General features: G+C 39.4%; 2 protein-coding genes and 1 long non-coding RNA gene across 5 annotated transcripts in view; 1 reads left to right on the top strand and 2 right to left on the bottom strand.

Annotated features, from left to right (window-relative positions):
• LOC125153772 (zinc finger protein 677-like) overlaps positions 1 to 15,706 on the top strand; it is a 160,664-nt gene that overhangs the window by 94,374 nt on the left and 50,584 nt on the right. The window lies entirely within an intron of this gene.
• The window catches only part of LOC125153146 (uncharacterized), a 59,713-nt gene that overhangs the window by 6,231 nt on the left and 37,776 nt on the right, over positions 1 to 15,706 (bottom strand). The window contains 3 exon segments of the mRNA XM_047836053.1: positions 5,556 to 5,709; positions 11,893 to 11,950; positions 14,264 to 14,783. Coding sequence (XP_047692009.1) covers positions 5,556 to 5,709; positions 11,893 to 11,950; positions 14,264 to 14,783 — 732 coding nt within the window.
• On the bottom strand, positions 10,312 to 14,297 carry LOC125153804 (uncharacterized). 2 transcript variants are annotated; one of them, XR_007147570.1, is made up of 5 exons: positions 14,179 to 14,297; positions 12,808 to 12,900; positions 11,742 to 11,807; positions 11,383 to 11,595; positions 10,312 to 10,697 (listed from the first exon to the last, which is right to left on the bottom strand). It is a non-coding gene; the product is annotated as an uncharacterized LOC125153804 (long non-coding RNA). The 2 variants fall into 2 exon arrangements; XR_007147569.1 differs by lacking the exon at positions 10,312 to 10,697 and having other exon boundaries at positions 10,705 to 11,595.

Genomic DNA, 15,706 nt, shown 5'->3' with positions numbered 1-15,706 from the left:
CACAAATACTCCGTTTAAAGACTGCCATAGGGGCACCTGGGTGGCTCAGTTGGTTGAGTGTCCGACTTTGACTCAGGTCATGACCGCATGATTTAGAAGTTCAAACCCCACTTCGGGTTTTATGCTGACACCTTGGAGCCTGGAATCTGCTTCAGATTCTGACTGACTCTCTCTCTCTCTCTCTCTCTCTCTCTCTCTCTCTCTCTCTCTCTCCCCCCCCCCCCCCAACTCATGCGCTCTCTGTTTCTCCCTCTCTCTCAAAAATAAACTTTTAAAAAAAGACATAAATTTAATTGAGGAAAATATATGTTACAACAATAAAATATCCCTACACATTTATGAAAATGGCCAAAATTTAGAACACTAATACCAAATACTAGTGAGAATGTGGACCAATAAGAACTCTCATTCATTACTGGTGGGAATATGGTATACCACTTTGGTAGACAAGTTGCACTTTCTTACAAAACTAAACATACTCTTAAATATGATTTAGCAGTCTCATTCATTGGTATTTACACAAATAAGTTGAAAATTTATATCTATACAAAAACCTACACATGAAATAGAGAAATCCTAAAATTTGTATGGAACCACAAATGACCCCAAATGCCCAAAGCATCTTGAGAAAGATGAACAAAGATGGAGGCATCACACTTCCTGATTTCAAACTCCTTGACTACAAATCTGTGGTAATTAAAACAGTATGGTATTAGCATAAATCTAATAGACACACAGATCAACAGAACAGAATAGAGCCCAGAAATAAACCCACACACATGGTCAATTAATTTACAACAAAGGAGACATGACTATACAATGGGGAAAGCACAATGTCTTTAATGTATGGTTTGGGAAAACTGGACTCCAACAGGCGAAAGAATGAAACTGGACCACTGTCTGAAACCATACACAAAAATTAACACAGAATGGATTACAGACTTAAACCTAAGACGTGAAACCATAACATTCCTATAAGATACGGGGTAATGAGCTCCTTGATTCAGGTCTGGGCAATGATTTTTTTTTTTTTTTTTTACTTCGACACCAAAAGAAAAATCAACAAAAGCAAAGGTAAGTGGGGCTACATTAAACTAAAAAGTGTCTGCATGGCAAAGGAAGCACTTTTTTTAACAACATGAAAAGGCATCTTACTGGACAGGAGAAAGTATTAGCAAAATATGTATCTGATAAGGGGCTAATAATCCAAAACATGGCAAAAAGAAGCTCAAATAATCCAATTTAAGAAATAGGCAGAAGATATGAATAGACATTTTCCAAAGATCTAGAGATGGCAAAAGGACCATGAAAAGATGGACAACATCATTCATTATCAGGGAAATGCAAATCAACAATGAGATATCACTTCACACCTATTAGAATGGCAGTTATCAAAGTATGATTTCTCTTATATGTGGAATCTTAAAAAAACAAAATAACCCCTCTTAGATACAGAGAATATATGTGTGGTTGCTAGAGGCAGGTAGTTGAGGGGACGGTGGCAGAAATGGGTGAAGGTAATCAAAATATTAAAAAAAAAAAAAAAAAAAAAGATGCCTGCCTGGCTCAGTCCACAGAGCATGCAACCCTCGACCTTGGGGTTCTGAGTTCAAGCCCCATGTTAGGTGTAGAGATTACTTAAAAACAAAACAAAAATTGCTGCCAACTCTTGAGTTCTTAAAACCAAAAAATAAAAACAAAACAACCAAAAAAATATCAATATAGTGCTTTCCACATACCAAGAATACAACAAACATCTGTGGAATGATACGTTTTTCCTACAGAAAAGCTAACTAGAGATATCAGTAAGTTGTGCTCTATTTAACCTACATCTAGTTTTGATTTTCACTTTTTTTTTTTTTTTTTTGAGTCTTGAAACGTGTTTTCTTCAATATGGTTCATGCAGTGGACATTCTAAGAGGCATAGTAATTATTGAGTCTATACTTGTTCGTGTTACAATTACCCTCCAAATTACAAAATTAATCTATATTTCTTCAGCTTTCATAGAAACGTATGTAACATTACATTCTTGGACTTCTGCTAAAAGCCTACACTGAAACAACCACCTAAGGACTATTTTGACATCTTTCATAAAATTGTAATTTGATGACACTTTTGTTTGTCCTCCATATAATAAGATCTGTGTGGACAATTTTTCTTTTGAGTTTAATGCTCGGCAATATTTGTTTCTTTTGACCACTAGTATGTTTCATTTTGGTTGCGACTTATATTTCCCTTTTTACCAAGAAGTGCAGAGTTAAGTTTTCTACTTGGTTTTAACATCTACTCATTCTTTTCAGATTAATTATTCACCATCCCTACACCTTCTACTCCTACCACCCTGTTGTAAAGTGACTTTTGTTCTTTTACTCTTGGGTTTTTTTAATGCCTCTGAACTTCATTACACGTTACTTCAAATATTTTTAGAAAGAATCAGATAAATAATTATATACTGTCAAATTAAACATACTTTTTTCATAATTTAGCAATTATTTTGATTAAAGCTAACATTATGTCTGGGTACACAATGTTAAAGGTTAAATTTGACTCTTGATAAGTGATATCGTTCACAAGAGCCAAATGCTAGGGATGCGTGTTTATTTGGATCTACTGACACACTGTAGCAGCAGATGTGGTTACCTCCAAACATGTCAAACAGTTCCAAATAGATTTATTACATTATTAATGTAATGCCAGGTACTCAAAATACTCTAAAAACTTCCTTTAATTAATAGTATTAATCATCTGGCTTTATATATTAGTTTTTATTTTTTTTTTCTTAGTCCTTCTTGATTATTTTTTTTATATGAAATTTATTGACAAATTGGTTTCCATACAACACCCAGTGCTCATCCCAAAAGGTGCCCTCCTCAATACCCATCACCCACCCTCTCCTCCCTCCCACCCCCATCAACCCTCAGTTTGTTCTCAGTTTTTAACAGTCTCTTATGCTTTGGCTGTCTTGCACTCTAACCTCTTTTTTTTTTTTTTTCCTTCCCCTCCCCCATGGGTTCCTGTGAAGTTTCTCAGGATCCACATAAGAGTGAAACCATATGGTATCTGTCTTTCTCTGTATGGCTTATTTCACTTAGCATCACACTCTCCAGTTCCATCCACGTTGCTACAAAAGGCCATATTTCATTTTTTCTCATTGCCACGTAATATTCCATTGTGTATATAAACCACAATTTCTTTATCCATTCATCAGTTGATGGACATTTAGGCTCTTTCCATAATTTGGCTATTGTTGAGAGTGCTGCTATGAACATTGGGGTACAAGTGGCCCTATGCATCAGTACTCCTGTATCCCTTGGATAAATTCCTAGCAGTGCTATTGCTGGGTCATAGGGTAGGTCTATTTTTAATTTTCTGAGGAACCTCCACACTGCTTTCCAGAGCGGCTGCACCAATTTGCATTCCCACCAACAGTGCAAGACGGTTCCCGTTTCTCCACATCCTCTCCAGCATCTATAGTCTCCGGATTTGTTCATTTTGGCCACTCTGACTGGCGTGAGGTGATACCTGAGTGTGGTTTTGATTTGTATTTCCCTGATAAGGAGCGACGCTGAACATCTTTTCATGTGCCTGTTGGCCATCCGGATGTCTTCTTTAGAGAAGTGTCTATTCATGTTTTCTGCCCATTTCTTCACTGGGTTATTTGTTTTTCGGGTGTGGAGTTTGATGAGCTCTTTATAGATTTTGGATACTAGCCCTTTGTCCGATATGTCATTTGCGAATATCTTTTCCCATTCCGTTGGTTGCCTTTTAGTTTTGTTGGTTGTTTCCTTTGCTGTGCAGAAGCTTTTTACCTTCATAAGGTCCCAGTAATTCACTTTTGCTTTTAATTCCCTTGCCTTTGGGGATGTGTCGAGTAAGAGATTGCTACGGCTGAGGTCAGAGAGTTCTTTTCCTGCTTTCTCCTCTAAGGTTTTGATGGTTTCCTGTCTCACATTCAGGTCCTTTATCCATTTTGAGTTTATTTTTGTGAATGGTGTGAGAAAGTGGTCTAGTTTCAACCTTCTGCATGTTGCTGTCCAGTTCTCCCAGCACCATTTGTTAAAGAGGCTGTCTTTTTTCCATTGGATGTTCTTTCCTGCTTTGTCAAAGATGAGTTGGCCATACGTTTGTGGGTCTAGTTCTGGAGTTTCTATTCTATTCCATTGGTCTATGTGTCTGTTTTTGTGCCATTGATATTCACTTTTTAGAACTATCTACATCATGCCTTCCTCCTAATTACTGCACAAGCGCCCAACCTCAAGAAGCCAGGATAGCCCAGGAAAGAAAGAGGCCTTAGCTCTACTCTAATAGACAGTTATTACCTTTTGTTTGTCTCCTGAAAAGTTCTGTCAAGGATACAAAATGGAAATGGAAAGTGAATAGTTCTGGGGGTTTGTACTACAGAGACCTCAGCTCTGACCTGTATGTTATGAGAACCATGAGAGATGGAGGGAAAGACTCTCTTAGAGACAGCCATCTCAGTCCCTCTCAAATCACAGCACCAGTATGGTCAGAGGGCCCAAATAACAGTGTTGTAGGTCCTAACAGTGGGAGTTTAAACTTGTACGTAATTTGATTTACTCATATGAATAACAGAATGAGAAGTGTGTGTGGGATGGGGGAAGATTTCCTTTGAAAGCTCCTAAGAAATAAACTTTTATTTTCCCACAGATCCTTCCCAAACAATACTTAATGGACCTGCTTACTCAACCCATTTCAGTTTTGACTTATGCTCACATCCCAACACATTCCCACCTGTCTGGATGTTCTCCTATATTCACTTCACTTTCCACAGTCCAGGGATCTTTCCCCTGGAAAGAGATGATAGAGATGATATTCAGTTCAAGAAAAGATTTCTATTTATGAAGAAAAACAAAACATGTTCTGCTTCTCTTCCAGAACACATTCCCAGCTCATTTTTCAGCAAAGAAGAAAGGACATTCAGTATATGTGGGTGTAGAAACATACTTCAAAAATTAGTCAACTGAATGCCTGAATGCTTAAGGATTATTTTAGGTATGCAGAGATCTGGTTCTTTCCAAGAAATACTGAGCCAAAAGCACAAGGGTAAGGCCACAGAATCAGATATTTTAAAAAATTCACCATAAGGTTTCCTTTTTCCCCCCCAACTTTAAGTAACTTTATTGTCTCTGAGCCTTATCTTTAATGATGTCAGTGAAACTGGACTTTACTAAGACTTTAAGGATTTTTATAACCTATTCCCCAGACTCCCAGATTGTTATTTAAATTCTAGTTAGTTAACACACAGTGTAGTATGGGTTTCAGTAGAATTTAGGGATTCATCACTTACAAATAACACCCAGTGCTCGTCCTCACCAGTCCCCTCCTTTAAGCTTTTCTGACTACTAATGTTCTGCAACCACCTAAACAAGCAGGAGTGCAGAACTTCTGAAGGAAAGGGAAGTTAGAGTCCATTTGCCACATTATGATGCCTTTCCATTCTCAATTAAAACAGCTGCAACCGTTCCCTTAGAAACAGGGATTTGAAACTCCTATGATCAAGTCAAAAGAAAATGCAGACATAAAAAGTAATTACCGACTTCGGGAGGGAAGTTATCCTCACCCAGGGAGACCAGGTTCCTGTAGTTCTCCAGCATCACATCCCTGTACAAGGCCCTCTGAGCAGGGTCCAGACACTCCCACTCCTCCTGAGAGAATTCTATGGCCACATCCCTGAATGTCAACCGCCCCTGAAAGGAAAACACATTTCAGCAAGTGGACAGGGAAAGTGTTCTTATCTGACACAAAACAAGAGAAGCACAGATGTGTAAAGACTGACTTGGCTGGAGTGAGTGCTCTTTGATCCGTGTAATATAATTTTGAGCAAGTTACACTTAACATAAAAACAAGCCATTTTAAAGTACCATTTGGGGGCATTTAGTGCATTCACAATATTGCACAAACATCACCTCTGTCTAGGTCCAAAACATTTTTATCATCCCCAGAGAAAATACTTATTAAATACTATTAAAGCAGGTGCTTCCTATTGCCCAGTCCCTGGCAACCACTAATGCTTTGTCTCTATGGATTTACCAATTTTGGATCTTTTCATGTAAGAAGGGATCAAAAATGTGACCTTTTGCATCTGCCTTCTTTCATGTAGAATGTTTGGGGTTTATCCATGATACAGTATGTATCAGTGGTACATTTCCTTTCTTCTGGAAAGGACTAGACTATAGACCTGTCATTGCAGGACTAGTGTATTGCAGACTGTAGGACTAGACATTGCAGGACTAGACTATATTCATTCAACTACTGATGGGCATTTGATTGTTACCAACTTTGGTTAATATTAGTAATTTGCTACGAACTTTCGAGTACAAGTGTTTGGATATCTGTTTTCTTTTTTTTTTTTTTTTAATTTTTTTTTCAACGTTTATTTATTTTTGGGACAGAGAGAGACAGAGCATGAACGGGGGAGGGGCAGAGAGCGAGGGAGACACAGAATCAGAAACAGGCTCCAGGCTCTGAGCCATCAGCCCAGAGCCTGATGCGGGGCTTGAACTCCCAGACCGCGAGATCGTGACCTGGCTGAAGTCGGACGCTTAACCGACTGCGCCACCAGGCGCCCCTGGATATCTGTTTTCAATTCTTTTGTTATATACCTAGGAGTGGAATTACTGGGGCACATGGTTTAATTTTTTTAAGAATCTGCCATGTGCTTTTGCACAGCAGCTACACTTTAACAGCAATGTGTCATGATTCTAATTTCTTCACCTCTTTACCAACACTTTTTTTGCTGTTGTTCTTTTACAGTAGTCATTCTAGTGGGTGTGAAATGATCACTTGTGGTTTTGAGTTTGCAATTTACTAATGACTACTGTCACTGAATATCTCTTCATGTGCTTGTTTCATTTGTGTATCTTCTATTGGAGAAATATCTATTAAAATCCTTTGACCATTTTTTAAGTTGGGTTCTGTGTATTTTGGTTGTTGAGTTGTAGAAGTTCTTCATATATTCTAGGTTCTAGACCCTTCGTAGATATGGACTGGCAAATTATTTCCTCCCATTTAGTAGATTGTTTCACTTGTGTGAGAATGTCCTTCATTGCACAGACATGATTAATTCTGATGACGACCAATTTATCTACTTTGTCTTTTTCTCTTTTGATTTGGGATCATGTATAAAAATCCACTGCCAACCCTCAGGTCATGAAGATTTACCCCTATGTTTTCACCTAAGACTTTTATAGTTTTAGCTCTAACATTCAGTCTTTGATTAATTCTGAATTGATTACCTTATATGGTACAAGGTAGTTTCAATTTCATTCTCCCATAGACTCTAGTTGTGCCAGTACCATTTAAGAGAGTATTGTTTTACTGCTGTTTTTGGCACACTTGTAAAAAAGGAATGGATTATACATGCATGGTTTTATATGTGGAGGCTCAGTTCTATTACTTTGATCTATATATCTAGCCTCTGCTGGAATTATAGTTTTGATTACTTAAAATTTATAGTAAGTTTTTATGTCAGGAATTCTAGGTCCTCCAATTTTGTTTTTTCTCACATTTATTTTGGTTATCTGGCATCCTTAACCAATTCAATATGAGTTTTAGAATCAGGATTCCCATTTGGGCAAAGATATTGGGATTTTGCTGAGGACTGCATTACTCTTTATATCGCTCTGGAAAGGATTCCCATTTTACAGTCTTGCAATCCACAAACACAGGACATTTTCACATTTATTTAGGTTTTCTTTAATTTTCCTCAGCAGCTTTCTGGTTTTCACTGTGTACAAATCTTCCATTTCTTTTGTTAAATTTATTCCCATTTGTTTTCTTGCTCTTATAAATTGTTTACTTACTTTCCATTTGTTGACTGCTACTGTACAGAAATGCAACCTGAATTTTGAGTGTTAATATTGTATGCTGTAACTTCAATGAATTCATTCTAAGTCTGAGCTTTCTTTACTTCTAAATAGGAGATCATGTATACTATGAATAGAGAGATAGTTTGATTTCTTTTCCCATTTTGAGATATTTTATTTATTTTTCCTCTGTGTTTTCTCTGTCTACAACTTCCAGTACAGTGTTGATATGTGGTGTCAAAATGGGTCACACTTGTTTTGTTCTTGGTATTAGGAGGACGTTTTCAGTTGTTTACCATTGATGTTAGCCATGGAATTTTAATAATACCCTTTTTCAAACAGCAAGTTCCCGTCTACTCCTAATTTTTGAGTGTTTGTTGGATAAAGTGTCCTGTATATGTCTGCTGAATCTAGCTGGTTTACAGTGTTGCTCACTTCTTTATTGATATCTGGTTGTTCTACCCATTATTAAAAAGGGAGTATGAGGTCTCCAACTAGTAGAGAACTGTCTCCTCAATTTTTGCTTCAAAAAATTGGGGGCTTTGTTGTTATGTATTTATTATTTATACTTGGTTTATCTTCCTGATGAATTGGCCCTTTTTTCAATATATAATGTCATTCAACATCTTTGATAATAATTTTACTTAAAGTCTATTTTGTCTGATATTTGTATACCTACCCAGATAAGTTTCATTATTATCTGCGTGGAATATCTTTTTCCATCCTTCCACTTTCAACATATTTGTGTATCTAAAGTGAGCCTTGGGGTACCTGGGTAGGTCAGTCAGTTAAGCGCCTGACTGGATTTCAGCTCAGGTCATGATTTCACATTTCGTATGTTCGAGCCCCGCACGGGCTCCGTACTATCAGTGTGAAGCCTGCTTGAGATTCTCTCCCTCTCCCTCTCTCTTTCTGCCCCTCCCCCACGCACACTCTCTCAAAATAAGTAAATAAAAACTTTAAAAAAATAAAGTAAGCCTTCTGTAGACAGAGTGGAATCATTTTTAAACATTAATTCCTTTGTCTTTTATTGGAGAGTTTAATTTATGTACATTTCAAGTTACTACTGGTAAGACATCTGCTGTATGTCTGATATTTTGTTTCATAATTCCTCCCTTCTTTGGGTGTCTGTGCCTCTGTGTACATGCCATTTTGATTGCCTCTGTATTTATTTTTCCATTTTCAAGTTATTTTCTGAGTGGTTATCCTGGGGATTGCGGTTTACACATTAAACTAATATTTGAATTTCAGTTGATACTAAGTTAGCTTTAATAGCATACAAACAACTGTTGTTATACAGTCACCCTTTATGTTCTTATTGTCAAAAGTTATTCCTTTGTAAAAGATATGAACAGATGTTTTATACACTCAAGAACAGATTTTTATTATTGTTTTACACATTTGTCTTTTAAGACACATAGGAAAAACTAAGTTAGAAAACAAAAATATAATAATACTGGCTTTTATATTCACTTATGTAGTTTTACTAGTGTTCTTTATTTGTTCCTATGGCTTTGATGTACCGCTAGTTTCCATCCTTTTCAGCCTGAAGAACTCCATTTGGTATTTCATGTAAGCTAAGTCTGTAAGTGTGAACTCCCTCAGCTTTTGTTCATGTCGGAGTCTCTTAATTTTACTATCAATTTTGAAGTATAGTTGCCTCATAAGGAATTCCTGACAGGTTTTTTTTTTTTAATATTTCAAGCTTTTAATACCACAGGAGACTGCTTCCTGGCCTCCACAGTTTCTGAGGAGAAATAGGCTGTTAAACTTATTGAGAAGCCCTGTACATGAGAAGTTGTTTCTGTCTTGCTACGTTCCGCATTCACTCCTTTGTCTTATAAAAGTTGACTGATTATGTGCTTGCCAGGGATCTCCATGCATCTGTCATAGCTGAAGTTCATTGAGTTTTTGGATGTGTAGGTTGTTTTTGATAAATTTGGCAAGTTTTCAGCTCTTATTTCTTCAAATATTCTTTCTCCCCTTTCTTCTTTATCCTTTGTTCTGGGACTCCTATTACATGTATATCAGTATTCTTCATAGTGTCCCAGAGGTTTCTTTGTCTCTGTTCATTTTTCTTTTTTTCCCTTTTATTCTGCTTTTGTCCCCTTTCTTCTGCTCACACTTGATAATTTCAGTTAACCGATGTTTAGGTTCACTGATTCTTTCTTATTGCCCACCTGCTGATGAACTCTCTAGTGAATTTTGAGTTTTGGTGTCTATACTTGCCTAACTCCAGAATTTCTATTCCATCCCTTTACTATAATTTCTATCTCCTTAGTGACATTTTTTATGTGTTGAAACACTGTTCTCCTACTCCTTAGTTCTCTTCCATGTTTTCCTTTAGCTGAAGATTTTCAAGACAGTTGATTTAAAATCTTTATTTAGTGAGCACCTGGGTGGCTCGGTCGGTTAAGCGTCCGACTTCGGGTTGGGTCATGATCTTGCAGTTCGTGGGTTCGAGCCCAGGTCGAGCTCTGTGCTGATGGCTCAGAGCCTGGAGCCTGCTTCGGATTCTGTGTCCCTCTCTTGCTCTGCCCCTCCCCTCTCATGCTCTGTCTCTCTCTCTCAGAAATAAATATATAAAAAAAAATTTAAATCTTTATTAAGTGGAATGTCTCTGGCCTCCTCAGAAAGACCATCATTAACGTACTTAAGATGTACAATCATAAGATATCCTTAGATATCTGTAGTGAAGTCAGCCTTCTCAGAAGCAGCCACGATGACATTCTTTGTAACAGTAAGAAATTGTAAAAGACCCATGTTTCTTCATTTAGAGAATGTTCCAATAAGGATCTAAAAAACCAGTTATCTCTATGTTTACTAACATGAGAACAACTCCAAGACATATGGTGTGTAAATATTTCAATCTGCAGAGTAAAATATGATGAGAAAACATTTACTGAAGAATATATTCTAAAATCACATTACAATATGTAAATGCATTTTTAGAAGATTTGCACTAAAGAGAACGTAGCTTCTGGGTGAAGACAATCTGTGATGGTGGGAGATGTGACAGGGAAGGGGATATTTTACTTCTTAGTTTCTAAAATGCATCCCTGTGTGAATCTGAACCACAAAAATATACACTAGGGGGGTTTAATACAAAAGAAAAATAATAACATTTAAGAATAATTCGTAAAATGAAAATTGAGCACCAGCCTTTCTGATGACAGAAAGTTCTGCTCCTATGTCTGGTTAAACTAGAAACATTTTTATCTAAAAGATGCACAGTGTAAGAGTTCCTAAAAGAACACCATGGTCTTTATGAGATGAATGCACTATAAATAATTCAAGAACATGTAGTGTTAGAGAAGTAGGTTGATTCTATACTTTAAAACCAATGTTAATAAAACAAAACGCTCACTCTATTCTTTATTCCTACTTTGAACTTCCCATCCTATTCCAAAGTATTAATATTGTAGAGTCAGAAGCACAAGGACTCCCTCATTTAACATCAAAAGGCATTTGTAAAATCAGACAAAGCAAATTTCCTCCATCAGTCTTATTTTCCAGGGTTCCTCAGGTACTTGTGCACATTAATACGTTACTTACATATGTAATCTCTTTAATCCTCATTTATTTATATGAGCTGAAAGGGCATCCAGAAGGGGTCTCTGAAGAATCCTTACTGCCTAACCTCAGGGACACCACAATGCCCACTCCCCATCTCCAGTCCTTGCCTACGTAGAAAATCCTTCACAGGATGACTATCGAAAAGGAGCCTCTTCCCAAGTTCCATGTCACTGGGTCAGAGTGAGTTGGACTCTGTATGGAGATGAGAGGAGACCGGGAGAAGGCCCTGGGTGTGAGTAAACAATTTAGGCAGGACATCTCGGAGACAGAGAAGATTAACAAGTCCAAAATATGACATTTTAAGAAGAAGAACAATTAACGAAAAATATGACTTTTACCTGGAGAAGGGCCATTCCTCCTTTTTCTCTCTCTTCTTCTAGCCTTCTTTCTTAGGTAAGGTTATACTGTGTGACAAAAGGAATGTTGTTTAATGTGTAGAATCAACATAATCCCTTCCTCTGCCACAATACACATACGGGAGAAACTTACTATGGGAAAAAGTCCTTTGCTGCCTACTGCAACAGGAGGGATGCAGGGACAATAAAATCTAAAAGGGAGCCAACAAGTGCATTTTTTCATCCACTTTTCCAGAAAGCCCTCCACTCCTGCTGAAACATACACACTCTATGCAACTGCATTGTCCGCTGTCTCCTTGCACTCAGCAAAAGGGAACTGGCTCTTTCAAGTCCTTGGCTCCTCCCTAGGCAGCCAGCATGCAATGAATGGTTGATGCAGGCTACGGAAGCCCGTCCATGCCATCAATTTGGAACAACTCTGAGCTCCAGAACTCCCTGGTAACTATACTGAGAGTTTACATCTTTGTCCTGATAGTGATGGGAAGCTGTAAGTGGGTTTAATGTCAAAAGATGACACAATCAAGTTTTGAAAATTTAGTTATGATACAGAGAGATGGTGGAACTGACAGGGGCATATCCCTGTCTCTAAGACTATACAACTGCCTCTTTCTTACTGGTTTTCATTATTTTTGGAACTGGGTCACATTTTAAACTCCAACTGCACACCCTCTCCCAGAAAACTGCCAAAGACAAACACACACCCAACTTTGAAAATCCTTTCAGGGATCTTATTACCTCAGGTTCAGAATTCTTGGTCTATCAACTCATGTTACAGGTGAGTGTACTGGGGCTCAGAGGGGGAGTTACTTTACCAAGTTACCCTTAAGAAGTCTGAGTAGAATGAACAGAACTGGGTGGAAGTAAATTCTGAAATGGTGGCCTGGACAGGTTTAATGAGAAAGGGTTTTCCAGATTACCTTTCATATTCCTGAACAAGAGAAGCTTCTCTTTCACGGGTTTAATCAAACCCATTTAATTCCTCTTTTCCAGAAAAACTATATGAAATTACAAATAGTTATAGATAGTGGAAAACACAAACAAGTGTCACCTGGGGAGATGAGCTCTGGGCAATCTCTGCACCATAAACGGATGGGCTCTGCTGGAACAAAGTTCCACATCAATCCAGACCATTCTTCAACATCTGTACAGAAAAGACAAAGGGAACTTAAGGGGAACATCTACTTAGTTGCAGACTTCAGCTCAGAACTCAGTAATGTAAAAGATCACTTAAGGGAAGAAGAGAACTGTTGAATATTAAATTAACTGCCTGAACTAGGTTTTGAGTGTTAAAAGATTACCAACATCCTTTATGGATATGTAACGAAATACCATGAAGTTATTTACCAGACATTAAAGAATAATTCCAACTTGTGAAAGAGTAGACAGCATGTAAAACTCATAATCTGAACAATAAAAATTAAGAGGGAAAATAATTTGGAAATTAAAAAGATATCCAATGGATTATGATATTAAAGATAAAGAGAATACATCAAATTTAGAAAAGAATGCCATGAGCCATAAAAAAAGGAGAGAGAAATAGTACTGTTAATAATGGCCATTGTAAAAAGCACCATGTGGTAAAAGTCTTCCCCCATTAAGTGACTGAGCTAAGCCTCTGCCCTCTAGATGAGTAAGGGTTCCAAATGGAATTATCTTCTGATGCAATACTTAGAAAGTGCAGATGCCTCCAACACCTGGTTTCACACCTCTCATTCTCTTCTGCATAACTGAAACAATTCCCAAATTTTAATTAACGAGGTCACAGGGCCACAAATCAGCACTTCACAACTTAATATCCCATACCCAATCAATTCAGTACTCACCAGGGTTTGGGTCCTGTGCTTTGTCCCAGACCACTCACTACGCGTTTTGTTCTCTGTGTTAAGTCTCTCTGTGTCCTTATTTCTCTTCAGTCCTTTTGTCCATTTCTGTTTCCCTCCCTCGCTATTACTCCTCCAACAGTCTGACACCACTCTATTACGGCCTCTGTTTCAATCCCCGCCGTTCTTTCTCCCCACACCTTCTGATGACCCTCTAACTCCGCAGATTTCTGCGTCTTTCCCCGCCGTGTGTGTCCCCACTCTGCCCTCCCTGCGGCGGGGCGAAGGGCGTGCATCCACCTCCCTAGTGACGACTGTGCTCGACGCGGTTGGGGGTGGGGGGTGGCGACCGGGGGGAGACTCGGGAGTCAGAGAAAGGTTCTGAGCACGAAAACGACCGGCAAGGCGACTGGGGTCTGTAAGGGCCAAAGCAGAAAGGCTGGGCCCGAACCTGCCTCAGAGAGATTTTAACCGGAAACGAACGCTGACGCCCGTGACCCGCACCGACTCACTGGGCTCGGAACGTCTTATGGCCACTCCGCGAGAGGCGACAGGGACGAACTCCCAGCGAGAGGGATGAGTGGTTTCAAAGATTTTACCTTACCAGGTGCCCCCGAAACCTGGGTGGGGAGGCGGGGCCCGAGGAGCCGCTCCAGGGCAAGAACCAGAAAAATGGAGACTCACTCATCCGAGCGCAACCGTTGCTCCGGGAAATCGGCTTCCGGGTCTGCAGGAAAGCGCGCATGCGCATGGGTCTCGTCGGTCAGCCTGGGCGCTCTCAGGGCGGAGCCGGGGCGGTTGCGGAAGCGGCGGGTGTGGGCGGGACCCTGGCGCGCTAGGTCTCCAGCCTTGCACCACACGGGGGCCTGCCGTAGGTCTTCTGTTTGTCCTTCCTGCCCCGCGGTTTCGGGTTCTGCTCTTGGATTCCTTCCAGTCCCGCTGGTGTCGTTTGGAGCCAGGCTGGGCACAAGGCTAGGGAAGGGTGGGCCGCTTCTGTTGGGAGTGGTGGTATTTGACAAGTTGATCACGGTGCCCATGGAAACATTTTTAGCCCATGGAGCGGTGGAGATTGGCCTCCAGCGGGAGAGGCGGAGCAGCGATGCTACCTGGGGCCGGGGGTCCTCGTGGGGCGACTGAGACCCGGACAGTGACAGCTCCTTGTTTAATGAAGTTAAAGCCGGGTGGTCAGTATCGGTGATGGACGCTAGAATGCGACATGCAAAACTCTTCTGTGGGGAATGTGCAGTTTGGTACTAGTTGTAATTTTCACTGAACTGTCACTTCTCCCCATTGGCCCTTCTGCTCTCCTGGGGGTTCCAGGCCAGGCTCTGGGCTGTGGGGGGTGAGGGTTGGGACATTGCTTTAAAGAAGCAAACATTTCTGCCTCTATGGGTTATCAATTTTTCTATCTTTATTTGATATTGGAATCCACACCTTCGAGATGAATTATAAATCCAAACGCCTTTGAGACCTACCAGATGGCACCTGTATTTTGCTTAACCTTTAATTACTAAATATCATTGCAATTTTAGTTTAAAATTTTTTTCACTTCTTTTGGAAGACTAGTTTTTACTTGAAAATTAGATTTTTAAATATGTATTTATTTTGTGGGAGAGTACAGGGGCAAGTGCAAGCAAGGGAGAGGCAGAGAGCTAGATCTAGAAACACAAGCAGGCTCTGAGCAGAGCCCTCTGCCCACCCCCCACTACCCCCACTCTGGGCTGGATCTCACAAATCCTGAGATCATGACCTGAACCAAAACCAAGAGTCTGAGGCTTAATTAACCAACTGAGCCAGCCAGGTGCCTAGAAAATTAGATTATTTTAACTGATCGCTTCGTTTTCTGTTTCTGAATGCTTCGTGTGAAGTGCAGTTAATGTAGCTTCTAAAATGTGTAGTCTTTCAGAGATACTTAACTTTTCCTAGTACTGATGAAATACTGGTTTTGAAATATTTCCAGAGACATGTGGTAAGGATGTCTGTTCTTTACGTGAATAATACAAGCAAATAGTAAAGCTAGTTTTTCACATCTTCAGTAGCATCATATACACTCTTAATAATTTTTAATACGAAATATGCAAGTTAATAGCTCCTCTTCTGTTTCCTGTGGAAATTCTGAAGGAGGTG

This window comes from Prionailurus viverrinus, chromosome E2 (assembly GCF_022837055.1).
Source record: "Prionailurus viverrinus isolate Anna chromosome E2, UM_Priviv_1.0, whole genome shotgun sequence".
NCBI classification, from domain to species: domain Eukaryota; kingdom Metazoa; phylum Chordata; class Mammalia; order Carnivora; family Felidae; genus Prionailurus; species Prionailurus viverrinus.
Note: the sequence above shows the minus strand (reverse complement) of the source record. Positions and strands in the feature narration are given on the sequence as shown.